The sequence below is a fragment of the Eurytemora carolleeae genome, unplaced genomic scaffold (genome assembly GCF_000591075.1).
Source record: "Eurytemora carolleeae unplaced genomic scaffold, Eaff_2.0 scaffold47, whole genome shotgun sequence".
Classification (NCBI taxonomy): Eukaryota; Metazoa; Arthropoda; class Copepoda; order Calanoida; family Temoridae; genus Eurytemora; species Eurytemora carolleeae.
The window spans coordinates 559456-582942 of NW_019396039.1; the positions used below are offsets into that span (position 1 = coordinate 559456).

The following is a 23487-nucleotide window of genomic DNA, read 5'->3' on the forward strand; positions in this document are numbered from 1 at the left end:
AAGTGTAGATGATAATATGCAAAAAAAGTACTAAAAGAAAGAATTCATGATAATTCTCAGAAAGAATATGAAAAATAAGAAAAGAAAACATGATAACAGGTTAAAATAAAAGGAAAAAGAATGATGAATGGTAAAACAAGAAGAAAAGCAAAATAAGAAGAAATGCTGATATGCAAAATAATAAGAAAAATAACGAGATCAGGCAAAATAATAAGAAAAAGAACGAGATCAGGCAAAATAATAAGAAAAAGAACGAGATCAGGCAAAATAAGAAGAAAAAGAAGGAGATCAGGCAAAATAAGAAGAGAAAGAAGGAGATCAGGTAAAATAATAAGAAAAAGAAGGAGATCAGGCAAAATAATAAGAAAAAGAAGGAGATCAGGCAAAATAATAAGAAAAAGAACGAGATCAGGCAAAATAAGAAGAAAAAGAAGGAGATCAGGCAAAATAATAAGAAAAAGAAGGAGATCAGGCAAAATAAGAAGAGAAAGAAGGAGATCAGACAAAATAAGAAGAAAAAGAACGATAATTGGCAAAATGATAAAAGAAATAATAAAGATAGTAAAATAAAAAGACTAAGATAAGAGACAAAATAAGAAAAGAAAATTAGGTAAAATAAGAAGAAAAAGAATGAGAAGGGGAAAAATAAGACGAGAAAGAATGAAAATAGGCAAATTAAGAGACTAAAGAAGGAGAATAGGTAAAATAAGAAGATAAAGAATGAGAATAGGTAAAAAAGAAGGAAAAGAGGGAGAATAGGTAAAATAAGAAGTTAAAGAAGGAGAATAATTAAAATAAGAAAATAAAGAATGAGAATAGGCAAAATAAGAAGAGAAAGAATGAGAATAGGTAAAATAAGAAGATAAAGAATAAGAATAGGTAAAAAAAAGGAAAAGGTGGAGAATAGGTAAAATAAGAAGGGAAATAATGAGAATAGGTAAAATAAGAAGATAAAGAATGAGAATAGGTAAAATAAGAAGATAAATAATAACAATAGGTAAAATAAGAAGAAAAAGAATGAGAATAGAAAAAACAAGAAGAAAAACCGAAGAATAGCAAAATATAAATCGAAAGACGAAGAATAGGCAAAATATAAAGAAAAGATATGTTTAAAAGATAAGAAGTAAACCTACGAACCTAATCAGATAAAACAATTTAACATCTTATCTAATATTAGAGAGGTTGAGTGAAGAGTCACGTAAACCTGATGAAACAAGAAGTTTAAAATAAATATTGATTTTGTTGTGAAGATTGTTGGTTGTTAGTTGTAAGTTTGCGAGACTGCCAATTTAATATTTTTCCTCGCAACTCTGTTTGAAGTTCTCCTCGCTTGGGAAATTAGAAAATATGGCAAAATCGGAAAAGTTAAAAAATCTTTCATTCATCCGCTACATTTTCTAAATTAACAGAGGATAAAGGATTGGAAACATGGCAAGGGCTGAGATGGACAGGAGCTGATCGAACTCTAGAGCTTTTTGTCTGATATGGTCCAAAACTGTTTTATAAAGAGGAGGGTTCCATCCATTACTGATCTGTCAGGACGTATAGACTCAACACCTGATCCTTCTCCCCCCCACCCTGTAGTACAGGGATACAAGGATACAGGGATATAGGAATAATTGGATATAGGGATAATTGAATATAGGGATACAGAGATACAATACATGGAAAATACAGAGATACAGAGATACAGGAATACAGAGATACAGGAAAAGTGAGATTACAGGAATGCAGGGATAAAGAGATACAGATGCAAAGATACAGGGAAACGGAGATGTATAGAGATCTGGAGCACACTGGTTACATAGATACAGTGGTGAGGTACAAATAGAGGTACATGGATACAGATAGAGGTACAGGGATACAGATAGATGTACAGGGATACAGATAGAGGTACAGGGATACAGATAGAGGTACAGGGATACATATATAGGTACAGGGATAATGATAGTGGTACAGGGACACAAAAAGAGGTACAGGGATACATATAGAGGTACAGGGATACAGATAGTGGTACCAAGATACAAAAAGAGGTACAAGGATACAGATTGAGGTACAGGGATACAGATAGTGGTACAGGGATACAAATAGAGGTACAGGGATACAGATGGAGGTACAGGGATACAGATAGTGGTACAGGGATACAATTAGAGGTACAGGGATACATATAGAGGTACAGGGATACAGATAGTGGCACAGCTGGGATTCAGGGCGAGAGTAAGGAAAGAAGAAAAGGGAAAAGAAAAGATGTAGATTGTGAATGTGAAGCAAGAAAAACGTTAGAAGGATGAGTCTAGAAAGATCACGCAAATGAATCATCAGTTATCCGAGGTAGTGGGAGATTAGTGTTCAGGAGTATATATCTCACACAGATTAGAGTTCAGGAGTATATATATCACATAGATTAGAGTTCAGGAGTATATATCATATAGATTAGAGTTCAGGAGTATATATCTCACATAGATTAGAGTTCAGGAGTATATATGTCATATAGATTGGAGTTAAGGAGTATATATCTCACATAGATTAGAGTTCAGGAGTTTATATCTTACATAGATTAGAGTTCAGGAGTATATATCTCGCATAGATTAGAGTTCAGGAGTATATATCTTACATAGATTAGAGTTCAGGAGTATATATCTCACATAGATTAGAGTTCAGGAGTATATATCTCATATAGATTAGAGTTAAGGAGTATATATCTCACATAGATTAGAGTTCAGGAGTTTATATCTCACATAGATTAGAGTTCAGGAGTATATATCTCGCATAGATTAGAGTTCAGGAGTATATATCTTACATAGATTAGAGTTCAGGAGTATATATCTCACATAGATTAGAGTTCAGGAGTATATATCTCACATAGATTAGAGTTCAGGAGTATATATCTCACATAGATTAGAGTTCAGGAGTATATATCTCACATAGATTAGAGTTCAGGAGTATATATCTCACATAGATTAGAGTTCAGGAGTATATATCTCACATAGATTAGAGTTCAGGAGTATATATCTCACATAGATTAGAGTTCAGGAGTATATATCTCACATAGATTAGAGTTCAGGAGTATATATCTCATATAGATTAGAGTTCAGGAGTATATAACTCACATTAGATCAGAGTTCAGGGGTATATCTTACATTAGATCAGAGTTCAGGGATGTATATTTATCACAAAGATTATGTAGAGGGTTAGCATACGCCTTCTTGCAACTCTCCATGGTGTTTAGCTCCCAGTCCATGGTGTCACTTAGCCAAATTCCCAACAACTTTACAGATTTAACAGTGTGAAGGAGATTAAAAGTTACTTTATACCCCTGTATATTTATACATACAAAACAAACAAGGAGAAGGAGGAGGAGAGGGGGGAGTGAATATTGGGAGGGGGAAGGAGGAGGAAATATTGGAAAAGAAATCATCATGTGTCCTGCTCAACCTCTTCAATACTAATTAAGAAATTAACCTACTTATCACCTCAATATCTCCACACATACAAGATGTACCAAAAACCTTGACAGCAGAAAAAACAACTTGAGGGTCGTCTTTGATCTTTGAAATTTTTTGCGGTATTCGTGCTTCAACCTATTTTTACATGTGTTATTCTCGAAATCGTCTTGCTACTGGTGTGTTTCGTGGGACACACTTTGTAAATATATACTAGATAAATAATCATGAATTTGGGGTTTTTAAAGGAATTGTAAACATTATTTTTTACGTTTATACCCTCTATCTAGAAAGTCCTTTCAACAATTTAAAACATGATCAAATCGACGGTGTTAAATTCTGGAAAAGAAGAAACCACTTCCATTTTGTTGCTTCTTTAAACTGAGAAAGATATGCTTAATCATAAAAAACGTTCTGCCGGATGAGAACAGCATCGTTTCCGAGATAAATGTTTTGCCTCTTTTTTAATGGCGTAACATTCATTATTAGACTGACTTTTTTTAAATTTACAATTATAGGACTTTACATTTTGACGCAAAAAGGAATTTTGTCTTTGCCAAAAACTCAACCTCAAATTTTATAATCCCTTTATAATCTTTATAATCTGATGGTGTAAACGTTTGATATTTCAAACCTAGAATATTTTATCTATCAGAATTCATAGTTTTAAATACCTAAGGTCTATAACATTGGGTTGCAAAGATATAGGGATTCGAAAATCAGAGTTTGTTGCAAAATCTCAATTCCCTTACTAGGATTTTGCTCGTGATCTTGCCAGGCTGCATTTGTTGCATTAAACGTTAAAATATCAAATTATGTAGAATTAAATTAATTTATTTTAATGTGCCGTAGAATCTCTCTGTTAAATATGGTTGGTCTTTGTCTCCTTTTTTAATCTTAGGGGATACATATATATTACTTCTACTTGATTATTATCAAAGATTGTCCAACCACAAAAAGGGTTTGGACGGATATCTCACAAAATAATTGCATGTGGAAATCACGGAATTTCCATTTCATGGAACAGATGATTTCCGACCTTTTCTATTGAATTTTTTGATTGGAATTAAAAACGATGAACTAAACAGAAAAATTCAAAACTTTTATATTTAAGTTCAAAATAGTTTTCAAGATTTGTATTGTTAAAAAAAATAATTTCATCATATAATTTTACTATTAAATGTAGAGGGGGAGGGGGGGGGGAGCGAACCCCGATTTTCGTATGCCATAACGGCTGCATGTGGAAAAATGAAAAGTGGATTTTAATTTACAAATGATACAAATATTACCAATTGATAATGTTCGAGAGGAAAGGAATTACTCCGGGGTTGGTACAGTGCACGCTATTCCTAGATCAGTACTATTCTTCACTCTAGAGAAATAAGTTCCATCCTAATGCAGTATTCATAGTCTAATCGGAATTATTAAACTGAAATGTGAATCATCCTTGAAAACCTGGATGATTTCTCTTCTTGGTAAATCATGTTCTGTTAAAAAAAAATAAGACTTTTAAAATCTATAAAAATCATAAATTTTGTGCCACAACCTATTGTTTAGGTGCTGTTCATCATTATGTAAAAACAAAACAAACATAATTTCAAATGAATCTAAAATGTATGAAGGTAATTCAATTATTATATGTTTTTAAAACATCTTTAAAGCAAAACTTCAAGTGACCCTCTATGTAAAGATGTTAATGCCCGATTTCCGACGGTAACCTTGAAAGCTTTTTCTGATCAAGTATGTGAATTAGATATCCATGTTTATTATTCGGAAAACTGGTTATTTTTAATTAGAGGTTCTCTACAAAAGTGAACTTCTACTGCAGGAAAACTTAGAAGAATTATTAAAATTTAAATCTATAAAAGTGACAATAATTTCCTCTTTATGGATCAGATAAAGGTTTTAAGATAAAGTTCTAAAAATAGGAATTTCCATCAACCTTTTATTCAAGAACAGATAGATTCTCAATTTTCTATTTCGAAAGGACAAATCTCACCAATTTTCTATTTCGAAAGGACAAATCTCACCAATTTTCTATTTCGAAAAGGACAAATCTTACCAATTTTCTATTTCGAAAAGGACAAATCTCACCATTTTTCTGGCTCGGAACTGCTGATAAAACTTGAGTTGCCTTCCAGGAACATTCAGCAGTATATTCTCAACATTTTAGATAGAAAACTAAGATACCATCACATTTTTTTTGTTGAAGGAAAGTGGAGTTTTGTGAATCTTTTATGGTACTCAAATCTTTAAACTTTTTGAGAATGACCCACGACAATTTGAAAATATTGAGAGAATTAAAGAAAACATTGATGAATTGACACTACCCAATAAGATTTCGATATAATCATATAAACAATAATAAAGAAAATAAATAATCTATTTTGTTTTCAAGGTTCTGCGGATGCAGAGACTGAAGGTTTAGAAGAGGACGAAGAGGAGAATGAGAGAAAGAATAAAGAAGAATCCCAATCTGCCAGACAAATTTATAGAACAATTCAACTCAGGTCTGATCCTTCTTCTAAAATAATAATAAAAAAACATTAAAAAGTGTCATGAACGCAAAGCCATAGTTAGTTTTTGGTCCTTGGGATGCCTTTAAATCAGTCCCTTGATTCATGCTGCCAGTTGACTCTGAGTCGAGAAAATAACTAAACACCAACCTCGAACTCTTATTAATCCTTATATCTTTGAAATCTGATGTCGTAAACCTTCAAAATTTCGAAAAATAGATTAGGCTATAATCTTAAAGTCAAAGTTGGATATCTATTAAAGGGTTTCACCGTAAGATTGTAAGGATTAGGGATTAAAAGATTTTAGTTTTAAAGGAAGTGTTCATTAAAGGAATTGAGTTTTTGCTAAAAGATCTTATTTTTTTAATTCCGATACCTTTGCAACAAAATGTCTTAGACCTTTGAGATTGGTATACTATGAATACTGCCAGATTAAACAATCCAAGTTTGAATTATCAAAGGTTTACACCTCCAGGTTAAAAAGATAAATAGTTTAAGATTGTGCAAAAGCATAGTTTCTTTCAATTAATTTCCAAATTTGAAACTTGTAATAAAATTTTGTAATATAATGGTAGACAATTATATCAATAAAAAGAATTTATATCAGCTTTTAAACAGCATGAATACACAAAAACATGGAAACAAAGACAAGTTGTCAATTAAAAAACTTAAAGAAAAAGCTGTGAAATCATTATATTGATATAATCACCTACCACCATAGATAAGTTAAATTAAACGAGAAAACAAATATCAACATTAAGATTTTTGTCTGAAGAGGAGAAGAAAATGAGGAATGGAGGAGAGAAAATAACTGATCCTGAACCTAATTCTGAACCTGATCCTGAACCTGAACCTAGAGATGAAACTATCAATTTAAATTCTAGGTTTAGAAGCTGGTTCAGGGTTCTACCTTGCTGTAGAGTTGTCAGACAAAATCTTATATAATTAACACATTATTAATAAATATATAATTCAATACATACATTCTCGCCTATTTTCATACATGTATATTGTAAAGGGATTATCAGAAATCATGCGAATTCTATGACGCCCTGAAATTCTTAATATTTATATAATGAACTTGGTTTTCTGCAGCTTAAATATTTTAATTGTATATTAAATTGTTTGGGTATGCGCAATACTCCTGCCTGGGGTGAGAATTTTGATACCACCAGATTGTGTTTAATGATTGTATTTAATAGTACTGGATATAAAAATTCATTGTTGTTCTTTCTGTTTAAATTGTGAACTATCAGTATCCATTTTCCTTGCCTGGGCTGAAATTACTGAATTTTTCACTTTTGCAATCAAAACCTTTTTCTCCCCAATATGGCATGAATATCCCCCCCTCTCCTCTTTTTTACATTTTTGTATTCCTTGTCAGTCCATAAACTACTCTCTCCTACTTTCTCACCTACTTCCTGACCTATTTTCTACTCTAATTTCTGACCTGCTATCTACTAATGATTTGTTGATATTGATATTCCCTGTCCATTGCATCTTCTCTAGAGATGCTGCTCTGGTTCTGGTTGATGTTCTGCGCTCCCTTGATGTACTCCTTGGTCTCCTAGTTCTAGGGTTCTACTGGTTGCGGTGTTTTCTCCCATGCTTTAACACAATTTGTCTGTGACCGTTTAACTTTAACCCCAGGACTGACCGCATTAATTAAAGGTTTTTCTGTGTTTTTTTTTTTTTCAACAGAACACATTGATCCCTGTTGTTAAAACAATGCAATTCTCTGACAAGTTATACTATATAAAATTTTTAGATACTTATCTTTTTCTTGTGTTTTGTGTCTGTATATGCCCTCGCGCCCCATTGACCGGCTGGATGATGATGTAATTGTTGCAGGGTTAAGGGGTACAGAAACTTGGACTCCACAGACTGTTTTGGCTGAAATGCTGACACAATCCGCAGATCTGACCAACAAGACAGGAGCTCCGTCTACTCCCGTCACTATTTAAGGGCCAGGGGATTTTTATTTTGGGGGGAATTCTCCCCTTCAGTAGTCCTTCTTGTTTTCTTTTGAGATCTAGAGCAAAGAAGACGACGAGGTAAAGAATTTTATTTTTTTATATAAACTTTGCGGCATTGCACATCCTAACAATTAGGTGCCAGCTTGGAACATCAAACGTTGGGCGACTCGGCGACAAAAGTAAAACAAGAATTCAATCATAAACCCGAGAATAGTTGAAATTACACTTGATTCAATTGAAACATGAACAAATTTTTTAATGACCTTTTCTTTACCATTTATTTCAATTCGTTAATTACTTTGAAAACGAGATCCATGCATGCCATAAACAAAATTGTAAACTGTACTAACCTTTAAAAACTAAGTTTTTTGAAGACTATGAAAAATGTAAAACATTATCACGCTAGCTGGGACTACCCTTCTTTTTGATGAACGAGTAAACTATCTCTAGCATTAATAACCATATGCAATTTAAATGAATTTCTTTCTACGCAAAGACTTTTTAAAAGTGATTTAGACGATTGGGGGGGGGGGGGTGTCTAGGAAAGTCGAAGCTCACAGATTAAAAATTCCCCTTAAATGACATGTTTATTAACAATCTCATTCCCGTCCTAGAGTACGCTTTTTTACACAGCACCCACACCTACACATTTAAAAATGTGATCAGAGATATTATGGCCAGTGTTACATATATATACGATGTACGCGGTTTATAGAAAATTATCCTGTCAGGTTTTACCATGTTCAGTTTATCCTAAGAATATGGTCTTAATAATTAATTGGATCAATTAGAAACTTACCTGGCCGAGATCAGATTTATGGTGAACCGCATAGACGTGGTTCAAGCACAAAACAGGAAAGTGGTTAAACTGCGTCTGTACGGTTCAGCGACTTCTCGTTGTTCATTCAATCTGGTTTCTGTACACGTGTGTTAACTAAAATATCATATTTAATCAATAAAAATACTTGTATATATTATCATAACTATTTTCAACAATAATTACAGATGGAGTTTTCTTAGATAATGAAAGGGAGGGCTTGGATCTTTTCTCTTCGTAGACCCAGATGACTAAAGGTGAAGATACAACTTTTTTCATCAATATAAAAAACAAGACATTCGTATATACTATATATACATGTTGCCTATAGCCGGCCAAATGGCTGGACCGATTGGGCTGAAATTTTTTGTGGACACTCATGGGTGGCCGTGTTAGAGGCAATAAAAAATCGTAATTTTTTTCTCAAAAATTTCGTTTTTTACGGGCAACGCCCGGGCCTTTCAGCTAGTATGAAATAAAAGTGTGTTCTTTAAGGGTTCTAATCTTTTATCATCCTTTAGCTTTAGTTAGTCTTAGTTCCCTCCCCCCTTTTAAACTATAACTAAGTACTTTTTTGCAAATTAGATGTCATCGGTAGTGTATGTCTAATAACACATGTTTAACGTTAAAAGCTTTTTGAAAATTTGTTCTCAGGAAATATTAAAAGTGGGAATAGAAATAGTTTAGAAAGGGAACCAATCATTTAATGCTAGTAGGTAATACTGAAGAGAATCATTTATAGATAACAAATTTGGGATTGGGTAAAACGAGAAAGATTATTAACATTTAAGATGGGTAAAGCACAGAATAGAGATAATAATAGAAGGAAAATAAAACTATCCCTCGGTATGAATTTCTGCAGTCTCTTTAAGCCTGGAAGGGAGATCAAAGTATACGATTAATGTAAATATTCACAAATTATGCGCAGTACATTACAACAATACAGTATGATTCCTGGACGTATCCGTCATAATTTCTTCTTTTTATAAATTAATAAATTTCCAAACCCGAGTGAAAACCTGTTTTGCCAATAAGGATAATATAAGTCCATTTATTTCATTGGAGAGGGATAAAGTAGCAACTACAGCATATTTTTGAGATTAGATGGATTGATTAGTCACTGACTTATTCTTACTCATTATTGCTAATTTTAGTGAGAACAGATGTTTTAGTTTGTTAATCCCACAAAACTGAAGTCTAGTAGCAGTAGCAGTTTGTATATAGATTTTTTGTTACCTACAACAATGAAAAAGAAATGTTGAAAAGAAATTCTTTTGCATTTCAGTGGTATACATTAAATTATAAGAATTATAATCTAAATAGCGTAAAGACGCGTTTTACCTTTCTCAGTAAATTTATTTTCTGAAAAATCCTATAATTCAAAAATATTAAATCTCAAGAAATTTTCTTGCCTACACAGTAAAAAAGTCTTATTTATTGAAAACTTCCTATTTATATATTTAAATAATTTTAGGATGAGGAAGCACATTTTCTATGTGCTCTGGTCTTTTTTGTGGTTGGGTGTACTTTATCTTTTATCTTCCCGGAGTAACAATGTCGATCATCAACCCGCACCCTCAAACCAGAGGTTAGAAAGGAACTGATCCCTTGACTCAAGCACTAATTTTCTACTTCATATTTGCAACCTGATATTTTTAGATCTTGCAGACATATCAAAGGTGATAAGAATTAGAAAATAGAGTTTGAGACAAGTGATTTTTTTTTATCTCTTCTGCTGCCCCCCCCACTGCATTTATAAACTTGATTTGTAGTTCATTTAATATTAAATATTTACTAATTTATTATCAATAATTGGATTCGAGTGGCTGAAAACTTATGTTAATAGATGATTAATTTATTATGTTTATTCAAGGCCCAGGTTCCAGTACAATTTTGTTCATTTTAGTTATTGTCAAGGGTCAATTAAAAAATCGAATGTTTAAAAAAAATCCTGGAGCTTGGTCATTTTTTGTACTGATAATTAGACCTTGAACCTGTATTCTGCAAACCGAATTAGTTTGGATCCCTATTCAGAACCAAATCACTTCGCAAAAGATAAAACCGGACCCGGATATATTTTCAAGATTTATTCAAGATGCTTTGATTTTTTTTTCCCCAATTCAGGGCAGAATACCCAAACAACTAAAGAGAAAAGCGTGATTTTTAAAAGGGTTGGTGGGGAAAATGATCGGGGAAACAATTTGACATTTGGTATTTTCAGATTGCTCGAGGAGAGACTGAACGGACTGGAGACTAGATTAAGAAAACAGATTGAGGGGAACAGTCAGCTCTTAGATAAATATAGATATTTAGCCGCCAATGCTGAAGAACATGTTCAGCAGGTTCAACAGGCGGACAATCATGTGAATCAAGAGTCGGGAGGAGTGGATAACAAGGACAAAGAGGAGGAGCGTCTGGAGGAGAAGAAGGAGGTTGAGGAAGAAGAGAAGGGCACGGAGAAGAACGAGGATGAGGAGATAGTTCCTGGAAAGGATGAACCGGGACAAGGAAAACCTAATCAAGTGATTCCTATTCTTCTCTTTGCTTGCAACAGGTGAGTTGATCAGAGGTGTATATATGTACAGTTTGTAATCCCCCCCCATTATTTGAAAATACTCTTTAAATATTTAATGTCACAATACCCCCCACCCCCCTCAGTCAAGCAAAGATACGTCGATATAGTATGATTAATATCGATTTATTTTTGCTCCTTTAGACTTGAATCGAATATTTAAAATCTTGAGCTGAACATTAACAATTCTAGCATTTTTCCTTACTCTCAAAATAGATATTGTTCAGAGTAACCGTGAACAAGGCCCTGGACCTATTGATAACCTACAGACCGGACAAAGAACTCTTCCCTATAATAGTTACCCAAGACTGCGGGCATAAGGTAAACCAATCAGAGCTTGAACTACGGGAAGGAAGATTTAACATTTTACGTATTAGGACCGTTCAGCAACAGGGTCGGGCTTAAACAATCATTGGCTTTAAAATGTTTTTTTTTTCTGGAGGATTTTTTGCTTAGACATTAGCTCTGTGTTGGTTTAATGCGGGATTGTTAAACAAATCCGGATTTAACTACTTAAGCTTTAATTGTTCTCTGAAACAAAAAACCAGTTAATCTAGTTCAACAACGCATAAAATCAGCTCAAAGTCACTAAAATTGTAAAAGTGATTAGATTCCTTGATCCAGCTGAAATATACGGAAAGTAAACAAGAACAGATTGGTTTCTTTCAAAATAAACTTATTAGAATACTATTGTAGGAGACAGCTGATGTTATTAAAGGTTATGGTGATCAGGTTATCAGCATTCAACAACCTGATCTCTCTGAACCTGCGGTTCCTGCAAAGGAAATTAAATTTAAAGGATACTTCAAGATTGCAAGGTTAGCCCAATTCGCACTCATGTCAAGTACAGGGGTGTATATTTTCTCGAACAATACTTTCCCCCCCCCCCAAAAAAAAAAAAAAAAAAAGTTATGCAAGTTTTTTTTAGGATTTGTTCGATAAATAGGGGAAAATAAATAATTTTGAATTAACAAAATATTTATTTTTATTTAAAGGTATTAAAGGGAGTGACCGGCTATGTATGGTAGTTGAACTGAGTGAAATATTGTGGACAAATTCTTTGGGATATATTTGAGACATACAGAGCGTCCCATATCATATTAGATTATCTCCAATCTTTAACACCAAAATAAACCCTTAATACTCGAAAAACTTATCATATTCCGCAAAAGAAAATTCTTAAATAAGCCTTATGTTATTTTTCTAAATGATTCATTCTAATGAAATTTTCTAATTAGTCCCGAAAATCGTAATTTGAACCCGTTCTCGGTCTAATGTGATGTGGGACACCCTGTATTAAATGTTCCTACTATGTAAGCTCACTGAGTTTGAGCTCAAAGCGTATCCACCCAAAAAGATGATTTTGAACGTGGACTTAGCGCTCAAACTCAGTAATTGTAGATCATTGAAACGTTTTATATGTCCAATGTTTATAATGAATCCTAAAGAAATTCTATACAATACTGCAATCTCAGTTCAACCACCATCCATTGGCGGTCACTCCCCTTAAAAAAAACTAGCCTTTGATGCCCCATTTTTAATATTTTCCCCCCCGAATTCTAAAAAATATTCATCCCTAGTCAAATATTTCTTGTTTTTACGAAAATTCATTATTTCTTTGTTTGTTTACATGTTTAATTTATGTTTAGACATTACGGCTGGGCGCTAAACCAAACCTTCAATGTCTTCAATTACGACCAAGTTGTGATAGTTGAAGACGACCTGGAAGTGTCCCCGGATTTTTATGAATATTTCTCCGCGACATTACCTCTGCTGAAAACGGACTCAAGTCTGTGGTGCGTGAGTGCCTGGAATGACAACGGGAAGCAGGGGTTAATCGATGAAAATGCCGCGGATCTTCTTTACAGAACGGACTTCTTTCCGGGATTGGGTTGGATGATAACAAAAGGTATTAATAATATAATGTAGTGCTTAAAAATATGGGGGTGTATATTTTTAAGAATTTAAGAAAAATAATTACATGTTTTACTGTTCTTAAATTATCTAACAGAAACAAAAATAAATTTCGAGGATTTATCGATTTTTTTTCGTGGATTTTGAAAAATCGAATATTTAAAAGAATTTTTTAAATTCTGACTATCCAAGCAAAATATATATAAAGATTTATCAAATACTTTTTAAAAACTTTTATAGTTATATTGCTGATGTATATGATGCCCCTGTACATTCACTGGATGAAATTAAACAGGTTAGGTTTTCATCAATTAGATTTGAGCAACAAAGAGTAAGTTTTGTCATTTTTCTGTCTTAAAACGTAATTTCAAGTGACCCCCAATGCAAAGATGACAATGTCTGAGACATAGCGGTAGCCTCAAAAGCCTTTTCAGATTTAGCATGAACTATATATCAATGTTTTTAATTTTAAAAACTGAAAAATTTTAAATGTGGTTTCTCTACAATTTCTACTGCAGGAAAACATAGGAATTATCCTAAACACGACAATATCTTCCACATTAATTATCAGATGAAGGATTATAGGGACCATTGGAAATCAGGAATTGCCATCTTTGCTGCACGGAAGGTCACTTGAAATTACATTTTTTGCATAAAATAAATTATATAATTCTTAATGGATTGTCACTTAAAAACGCGTCTTTAAACCTGATCTTCGATCTAATATTTATTTTATTTCTATGTTAAGGGTAATATAGAGGAGGAGGGGGCAGTACGTATTACTTACCGTACAAAGGAAAATTTCAAGCAGTTCTCTAAAGCACTAGGAATTATGGACGATTTCAAGTCAGGAGTGCCTAGAATGGCTTACAGGTAGTTTTAACATTTATTAAATTAAGGAAAAAGAAGAAAAATATAAGTTTTTTCTTTTTAAATAAGAAAATAATAGACCTTTTAAACATTTTTTGCGAGCTTGATTTGAAACATTTTTGTTACAGTTTCGCATTAAAATTAAATGAATTCTAAGCACTGGAAAAAATATTTGTTTTTATATTTCAGAGGTGTGATAAGTTTGATGCATAAGAATCGACGTGTATATCTATCTCCTAACCTAAACTGGGCCGGATACAACCCAACCTGGTCATAAATTCCTTACACGAGATTAACACGTCCTGAATCTTGACATCTGTGATAATTGTTTGGTTTTTACATTTTTTTTATATATACTTAGAATAAATTATTGCCGTTTGGGTCTTGTTAGCAAAGACAACTATGGTTCAGTTGTTAAAATTAATTATTTTTTTGCCTTTATATTTACATTTATAGACGTGAAGCGTGCTTTTATTTAGATTACACTTGTTAAATTTTCAGATAAAATGAATTCTAAATCTATGTCATAAAACGAGGCCTAGTCGGTATGATTAGGTCACACTTCGTTCAGGAACTGTGCAGAGAGCAATGAAGAATATATCTGGGGGTAGTTGTTCTTAGATTTAGTAACCTGTAATTGTAACCAATACATTCTTGTTTTTAAACATTACTTTCAGACTTTCAGACTTGGTCTAACTATGTAGTTCAACTTGTTTACTCGATTGCAATTTTCTAATTTTAATTTCAGATTTAAGAAAATGATTTGGTGGGTTTTAGTTCTGATGGTAACAAATATATAATTCGGAGCACGCTCTTTCGGAAGATTTCTCAAAATTTCTGACTTCAATTATAGAACCAAGACTTAAAGATTGCCATGACGGTTCACATTTACGCCTTCTGTTTCTAAAGATTGACATAATCCATTTGTATTGATTAATTTTCAATTGCGTAACGACCAATGCTACAACACTTCTTAAACTCGTGACAAATGCTGAATCAATATTTTGAATGTTAAGAACGTCCAAATTCTACCTCTTCAACACAGATGTATACAATTGCAAATTTTGTTGGCAATTCAATTGAAAGACATTTAGCAGAATACTTAAAAATGGCTACTTGTCCTGCCATTGTTTTTATTCATGTTTTTATAGAAATTTTTAGATTTTCTATAACTACGGGGTTCTTGGGTTCTAAGGTGGATTTACATGTTTTCTATGATGATGGGGGGGTTTTAGGCTTCTATGGTGTCGTATTAAGTTTGCCTATGATATGTTTTAGGTTTCTATGGTGTCATATTAAGTTTGCCTATGATGTGTTTAAGGTTTCTATGGTGTCATATTAAGTTTGCCTATNTGCACGCCTAATTAGTGATCTAAATTCCTAAAATAAAATAAAATTGAATTTTAATGACCTCTTATGACCACTAATGACCTCCAAAAATAGAAATTTCAACTATGGCGGTAAGCATATCAAACGAAAGCTAGGAATCCAGCTGCTCCTGTATTCCCTGGGTTCCTAGCTTTAGTTTGATATGCATAAAGCCATAGTTAAAACATTTTCATTTTTTGGAGGTCGTTTAGGTCATTAGAGGTCGTTAGAGGTCATCGGAAGGTCAAACACTGGATTCGTCGCTGCTGCTGTATTCCTGGGGATCCTAGCTTTTAATTTATATACATAAAGCCATAGTTAAAAGATTTTCATTTTTGGAGGTCATTTAGGTCATTAGAGGTCGTAAGAGGTCATTAGAAGGTCAAACACTGGATTTGTTACTGCTACTGTATTCCATGGGTTCCTAGCTTTCGTTTGACATGCTTAAAGCCATAGTTGAAATATTTTCTATTTGTGGAGGTCATTTGAGGTAATAAAAATTCAGTTTTATTTTATTTTAGGAATTTCGATTGCTAATTAGGCGTGCAGCGAAAAAATTGGAAGACTTGAATAAAAAATGGAGGCAGTTGCCCCCACCCCCCCTCATCAAATAGGACATATTCCACCATCCCCTTTTACTTGATTTTGCAAAAAGCTAATAAAAAAGCGACAAAAAAGAAAAATATTTAATTTTCAGATAAATCTAGGTTTTTTTCTTATTTATGCAAAGGTTTCAGGTTCTTAGTGTTCTAACAAGGGTTTGTATAATCTAACTTTTTCATGGTTTTAGGTTTTTCATTTAAATAGGCTTTTTTTTATCCATACTAGGATTTACTGTTTCTTATTCATTTTCTGAAACAAGTTTCTCAAAACGTATGAAGGCTTTAGTGCCTTGCCTAAGTAGGTTTTTAGGGTCGAAATAAAGATCTCTTAACCTTTTTCAAAATATCAGATGTCTCTGTTTTCATGAGATATTAAATAGTACTCAGCCATTTCCTGTAATTATGACGAAAGCAATCGTAATGGAATACCTATGCTGAAACCATGGCCTTGGATAAATGTTCTAGTTTCAAACAACACATTTTTGACTTACAAAAACTTTATATTATATTGTATTTGAAAATAAGAATTCTCTTATGTCTTTCGGACAAATTTAACAAATTTTTTAAATTTTTAAAAAATCTAATGTCATGACATGTTTAAAAAAAATGTTTCTATAAGTTTTTTTCAGATGAATAATCATTAAAAATGGATGATGTAGAAATATTAGAAGTAAATTCTGGTCCAGAAAACGGACCCAGAACACCGGACGGTTCTGGTCAAAGAACACCAAATAAACGCGGTCCAATGACGCCAGAACACCGAGGACCACGGACTCCAGATGGTCGTGGGCCACGAACTCCTGAAAGGACCGGACCCAGGACCCCTGACGGATCCGGACCACGGACCCCTGAATTAGATCTTCCTGTGAAATTGCATGATTGCAAAGGAAAGATTCTGCTCTGCAGCCACTCTTTGAAGGCAGGGATAGTGAAGACTGAAAATCAGAGTGGACCAATCTACTGTGTGTTTAGTTATAGAAACCTTCATCTCCCGGAGAACGCAAAGTTTGAGAATATGCACGTATATTGTGATGCTTGGCTCATGAAGCAGTCCGCCTTTATACCATACTTGGCGTCGGTAGTGTGGAGAGAAGATTCTCCGCCCCAGGCTGAACAGAAACAACGGATTTTAGGAAACCCTAATCCTGCAGATCAGGATTTCTACGCCCAGGTTGCTGAGGATATGAGCCGGATACTGAAGGAGGAGGATGAGAACTCCCACGGATACGAGGATAGGAAATCTCACAAGAAACATAAAAAGCAAAGACGGAGGTCAAGGAGCAGGGATAGAAAACGATCTAGAAGCGGCGACCGACATCGGTCACATGACCGAGATGATAAGTACAGGGATAGGAAAAAACATAAACGTGATCATTCCCGTGAGCGGAGTAAGAGAAACAAAAGCTCTAAAGAAAGAAGGTTCAAAGAAGAGAGCCCGGAGAGAAAACATAGAGATTACAGTCCTGATGATGAGGCCCAGGATCACCACGACGAATACTACAGAGGAAGATCTAGTTTCCGAGGACGAATGAGAGGACGTATGAGGATGATGAGAGGAGGAACTGGAGTTATACCTGCACCCTCCTCCAAAGCTAAACTTGCAATAGGTCGGAATGTATTTCCCTCTGATGAAGACACCGAAGGTGCCCTTCCTACTTCCTCTGTTCCTATGAGAGGTAGAGGTAGAGGAAGGTTTGTAAGAATAGGCCGCGGAGCACTTCCTGGATTAAAGTTAAAGAAATTGGTTCACGGAGAAGATGTGTCTACTACACCTGTTCCTACTGGAGATGATCGGCCGGGTCTTGGATTCTCCGGCGGTGTCCAATTGTCGGTTCGAGATAATGCGCGCTGGAGACGTTGGCAGCAGCTTAGCAGATCAGGGAAGGACAAGGAAGGAAACGGAGGATCTGTCCCCAGAGACGGGAGTCCTGGTTCAGGAGGGTCGGAGTTAGATGAGTACGGGGCTAATGCTGAATCTTTAAAGAAACCAATAAAAAAGTATGTGAGTAGATCAAAGTCTCCGGTGACTTCCGGAGTCAACGGACTCCGAGTATCCGTTCTTACCTACGAGAATGAAGAGGTTGGAATCTTGTCTGGTCCCAAAGAAACAAAAATTCTGTTTCATATTAACCAAGTCTGGATAAAGCATCCTTCAGCAGGATTTTCTCCGTTTACAGAAATATATCCAACCGGAGACCTTTCCAAGCATTTCTATCCTGGTAGAGAGGTGAGCTGTCACATCCGCGAGATTCCTAAAACAAGAGACGTGAAAGGTCAGGCGGAGGCAGTTTGGCTGCAAGGGTTTCCTCCAGAACCAGCGCTGTTCCGGTTCCGGGAACTTCCGGCGGAACTAAACTTTCATCTGGCGCAGTATCAGTCTGGGAAATGCGGGAAACTAGAAATGGTGCTTAGTGTTGACAAACACAGCTCGTTGGAGGGCACTGTGCAGGAGTACGTGAGCTTTGAGATGGGTGTGGTTCGTCTGATGGGTAAGGAGGGAGCGTGTGCTTTGTTCCATTTGGATCAAGTTTGGATATATGAGGACAGGAACTGGGTTCTCTTCAAGGATGTGATAAAAAGTCCGTTAAGCGTTGATTATCTTCCGATTGGGTCTGTAGTGTCTCTCAGTGTGAGGAAACTACCGTGCAGTTCTTATAGTCATCTTAGATACCAGGTAATTAAAAAAACTTTATTAAAAAATGTACTTATTTTAATCTAGCTGATTCCAACAAAACGCTGGACTTAATTTTTTTTTGTCAAAGACCCTTTTTTGAGAGAGTATGATTGAATCAAAGACTTTGCTAATTAAAGATAGCGCTTCAGAAAATTTCGACGAATTTTCTCGGGTAGACAAAGATATTAACTAATATCGTCTTCTCCAGAAATCCAGTATATATTTACCCTGTTGACGTTTCATAATATCGTTTTTAGTTTTTCTATTTTGAAATATTTAATTTGTCCATAGTCTGTAAAAGTGATATTGGAAAAACAATAAACATAATTTACAGAATTCATCACTTTTTAAGTTGAAATAACGACGATATCTTCCTCATTGTTGCCCAGATGAATGTTTAAATGTTTAAATGGTACTGTGCTTATAGAACCTTTAATGGCTTGGTAACTTGAAATTACATCTATCAGTTCCTCAGAACGTTACTTTTGGTTTGAAGATAAAGTGTTAATAAAAAGAAAATAACCTTAAGAGATCTTAATATTTAAAGTTTAACCAAACATCATGCAATTTTAACCTTGTACTTTTTAACAGTAATCAATTATCTCATTACTTTTTCATTCAAGATTAAATTCTCTCTCTACTTGATTTAAATGAATTATTGAAAAATATAACGTCATAATATTTATTTAACAGCGTAATAGATTTTACACACTCTGGGATTCTTAAATTGGTAAAATTCATATGCAACGGAATTCAGCGACTCTTATAAGATGTCGTCTTTTACTTAAGCTAGACACTTCTAAAAATTGAGAATCTTACAATTTTATGATTTTTTTTCTGTAAGTGGGACAAAGTACTTCACAATAAATTCAGTTTGAAATTACAAAACTTTTAGCTTTGAAGGCCAGGAAAGATTATTTGTCTGAAGAATAAAATCGATTTCACGATATTTTAGATTTGCAGCAGAAAAATCATTTTTAAAAATATGTAAAAAAAAAAGTTAAAAATTTATTTTCCTTTCACTTTCATATTATTAGCCAAAGCCACTTAAAATTTTAAATTTATTTTTTATATTTATTAAACTTTGTATTTACTGTACTTGAAGTTTTAAAGAATTTGTTCAAAGTCGTCTTCCTTGATTTTTTTTTCTACACTTCCCTTCTCTTCTGAATTAAGCTTAAGCGTTAAATCCTTCCTCTATGCCTGATATTTGTTGGTTTTCACTTGAAAAGTAAAACATCTTTATTAAAAAGTTCTTTTATTTTTTAAACAGTAGTTTTCTCAAAGTTTTCTGTTCTCAAATTATAATTTTTTTTAACTTTATCAATAATGCTTTGTTTGTGAAGGCAATGGTAATCTGGAATAAAGAGCTGTGCAGACACAGAGAAGCACATGCTCCCCCAGCAGATAGTTGGAGTATGTTTACTAGACGAGGGTTGGAGGATGGTCAGGTTCCTCCGGGATATATTCACATGTACTCCCTCCCGGAGAACCATCTTAAGCTCATCAAAACATTAGATGTACATTTCGACAACTTCAAGAAGTTAGGAAAACTGGATTTGAAGAATATGAACGCTGTTCCTGTACTTCTTAATCTACTTCCGCCGATGTGGGAGGCCAAGGTGTACAAGGTGGTTGATGATGAAAATGGTGTGATTATTATCAAGCACCGCCGTGGAGGGAATCTGACTGACGATCCTAAACTGAGGATTACTAAAATGTTTGCAATATTCCACGTTGAGGACGTTTATACTGGGACAGGAGAAAAGTTTCGTAAATCTCCGTCCGAGTTTATGCTGCAGCTACATGGACAGGAGGTTGACCTCACAGCTAGATCTATAGTTGGAGAGGGAGCATATGAGGGAGTGTTTACAGCTGCCAGTCAACTCAACCTTTCTCTGATGAACCCGAACGTTGCCTGCCCCGTTCTCCAGGCGGTTACTGTGTTCATAAAGACGACTCCTGAAACTGAACCTAATACAAGGTTAGCTCCTAAACCAACGTTCCTCCGGGTATACCCGGATAGTTTTCACGCAGAACACTCCTGCACAGCTTTCTTTTTGAACTGTGAACTTTTGATCAAGTTGGATCTAAAAACTTTGAATTTTTTCAACGCAACGAACCAGGCCCGAATGCAGAAAGAAATCATCAACGGTATCCCCATGGCTTACTTTCATCAGATGAAGAAGAGCGTGAGTACTGATAAACAGGAGCAGATTAAGCTCATACAAGAAATGAGTTTGGTTGATGTCAATAAAACCTCTGGACTGGTTTATGGATCCTATAGAGAGCTTCCACAACCCCCAATCCGACCAAATTATCCTTCACAATTATCCAATGTCCCCTGCTCCCCTAGACTCCTTTACCAGCAAGGATTGTTCGCCAAGGAAGGAGTAATACTTTGCGAGATTCCTACTCCATCAGGACACCGTATTGCTGTTTATGCGTTCTTCGATATGTCCAACTACAAGTTCTCTATTTCTAAGGAGCTGAGAATCAAGAATTTTGCAGATAATATTCCCATTTTCTCTTCTCCGTCCTTGAAAGCACACATAATCCTTATCAACCCTAACAATCCTATCCCATACATTGCAACCGCAGTTTGGAACCCTGTGTACTGGAACAGGTCCCCGGACAACCAGGGAAAGATGGATGATATTTTTCTTCAAAAATACGAACGATTGACGTCACTGATCACAAGTAAACCTGGAACTATTATCCCTGTAACTAGTCTCCCTCCTCCCAGTGTGTACGGATCTGCGAAGATACAAAATATCCCGAATCAAGTTCAGCACCGGCAACCACCTCCTCCCCGTCTACTCTGGGCGAATAAACCTCTGCTCAGGGAGGTGGTGGGACGAGTTACGAGTATCATTGATGAGAACTACGGGTTGGCAGTGGTCAAGTTTGCCGGACCTCCTCCTACCTTCGATAGGAACCGTGCAATTGTACTGTTTGACACATGTGATCTTTGGGTTGGAGAACACACAGCAACGGAGTTGAACATGAACCTGAACCAATGTTTACGAGAAGGAGACTATATCAAGGTTAAAGCTCTGTTAGTTCCAGAGTCGGAGAATTTAAAGAATATCAGGTAAATGCTAGATTCTAATCTTTAATATATTTATAAATTCATACTTCTACTACCTTCCTTGTTATTTGTGTTATTTAAAATTATCTAAAATCATATTTAACGGATAATATCTTGTTTCAGATATCTTGCAACTGGTGTGGTTACTGGCCGAACCAAGACCGAGGTTCGGAATATCCCGCTACCGGAGCAGGAACGGTTGGAGAACATAGATCGGATACACCCCGATAAGTTAAACAACTTCTATCAGGTCGTGTCCGTCGTCTGTGCCAACATTCCCGGGGACGCCGAGGAGGAAGCCCAGGGTGTCTCAACCGACGAGGAGTCGCTACCTAAGACGAAAATAAATTTCGGAGGCGCCGGTTCAAATCCGGCCCCGTACTCACAGGACGGACAGTTTAGTAGGTCTAGCATGATGTCTATGGACGCATTTGAGGAGGAGAGAGAGAAGAAAAAGAACGCTAAAGCCCTGGAATGTTCAAATGCGCGAAGAAAAATGGGGTACAGTAAAGATGCGCGTGAGAAGTTGCTTGCGGAGATGAAATTAGCCAATCAGCTGATGTGGAAGTGCACGGATTGTCAGATCAGTTGTGCTAAACCTGGCATGGAAAAACATATTCAGTTAAAAACTCATTGGGACAAAGTTTTGGAAAATTATTCTAAAAAACTGGATGCAATGCGCCCTAATCCTGTATTTTAATGTCAATTATGTTTCGTTGATTGTAATTAGTAATTATGAAATATTTGATTTGTTAATAATAACGATTAATTATTTATTTTGACTTTCCAACAAAATTTCTGTGAACAATTAAAATTGGGTTCAATGAAGAGAAAAAAAAATAATACAAAGAAGCAAACTTAAATTTGAAGTTATGTAGGTTTACAACTAAAGCATAGAGTACAGTTCCAATTTTTGATATATTCTATTTTACTCTTACTTTTATAAACTTCTGATATATTTCTAAACTGGCTCACTTTAGAATAATGCAATTAGACGATTTTTTAGGCATGAAACAACTAGATCGCCATTTTATTGTAATTCTGTTTTCTTAAAGTTAAGATAATTTAAAGAATAAGAATAAGCCAACCTTAAACCATGATTAGCGAGGAACTGTCGAATAGCAGATAATTGAATGAATAATATTCATTGAATATGTAAAAAAAAATCCTGATATTTGATGAATTAAATTCTAAAAAATTATCTCCAAAATTCGTAGCATTAAAGGGAAACTGAGTTTTAAAAAGAGAGTCTTATCGGGACTCCTTGTGTGGTTAAAATTTTAGGAAAGTTTTCTGAGTGTTTCTTTGATTGAGCCAGTGTTAGCTATGATGAGCCGTGAGGTGCCGACCTTAGCACTAACGATCGGAATGTATTTTTTTCGAGCAAACTTTCCTTTTTACAAGATTGAATGCTGGGTACTTTTACTTTAAGTAATATTTTTTTTTAAATTGACCTTTAAATATTGTTATTGAGAGTACAAAAAGGAAAACCACATTTTGGAATGCCAGGACAAGCAGAATTTTCTTTTTATTTCAAGAATTGTACATGTATTAATAGGTTGAATAATGAATGCAAACAATTAAGTCATCTTTCTACTGTCAAGTTTCGGGGGACACCCTCTACTTGAATTTGTTCTTTTATGT

General features: G+C 34.7%; 2 protein-coding genes and 1 long non-coding RNA gene across 3 annotated transcripts; all 3 read left to right on the forward strand.

Moving 5' to 3' along the window:
* Positions 1–4679: 4679 nt before the first annotated feature.
* LOC111699711 (uncharacterized) lies at positions 4680–5947 on the forward strand. The gene is made up of 3 exons (XR_002764803.1): positions 4680–4918; positions 5001–5065; positions 5842–5947. It is a non-coding gene; the product is annotated as an uncharacterized LOC111699711 (long non-coding RNA).
* A 4001-nt stretch (positions 5948–9948) lies between these two features.
* Positions 9949–14857, forward strand: LOC111699950 (alpha-1,3-mannosyl-glycoprotein 2-beta-N-acetylglucosaminyltransferase). The gene is made up of 10 exons (XM_023470751.1): positions 9949–10039; positions 10227–10340; positions 10974–11306; positions 11552–11645; positions 12021–12142; positions 12974–13249; positions 13294–13315; positions 13405–13533; positions 13987–14111; positions 14298–14857. The coding sequence occupies exons 1-10, from the start codon at positions 10008–10010 to the stop codon at positions 14383–14385; spliced, it is 1335 nt and encodes a 444-aa protein (XP_023326519.1). The 5' UTR covers positions 9949–10007; the 3' UTR covers positions 14386–14857.
* A 1831-nt stretch (positions 14858–16688) lies between these two features.
* Positions 16689–22619, forward strand: LOC111699780 (uncharacterized). The gene is made up of 3 exons (XM_023470516.1): positions 16689–18752; positions 20099–21846; positions 21967–22619. The coding sequence occupies exons 1-3, from the start codon at positions 16725–16727 to the stop codon at positions 22541–22543; spliced, it is 4353 nt and encodes a 1450-aa protein (XP_023326284.1). The 5' UTR covers positions 16689–16724; the 3' UTR covers positions 22544–22619.
* Positions 22620–23487: the final 868 nt, after the last annotated feature.

What these genes read in the sequence shown, in the direction of transcription:
- LOC111699780 (XM_023470516.1), top strand. Translation starts at nt 16,725, where the DNA reads ATGGATGATGTAGAAATATTAGAAGTAAATTCTGGTCCAGAAAACGGA. An exon ending in ATAGTCATCTTAGATACCAG is followed by an intron (nt 18,753 to 20,098) that starts GTAATTAAAAAA and finishes TTGTTTGTGAAG; the next exon opens with GCAATGGTAATCTGGAATAA. An exon ending in GAGAATTTAAAGAATATCAG is followed by an intron (nt 21,847 to 21,966) that starts GTAAATGCTAGA and finishes ATCTTGTTTCAG; the next exon opens with ATATCTTGCAACTGGTGTGG.
- LOC111699950 (XM_023470751.1), top strand. Translation starts at nt 10,008, where the DNA reads ATGTTGAAAAGAAATTCTTTTGCATTTCAGTG. An exon ending in CCCAAGACTGCGGGCATAAG is followed by an intron (nt 11,646 to 12,020) that starts GTAAACCAATCA and finishes ATACTATTGTAG; the next exon opens with GAGACAGCTGATGTTATTAA. An exon ending in GTGCCTAGAATGGCTTACAG is followed by an intron (nt 14,112 to 14,297) that starts GTAGTTTTAACA and finishes TTTATATTTCAG; the next exon opens with AGGTGTGATAAGTTTGATGC.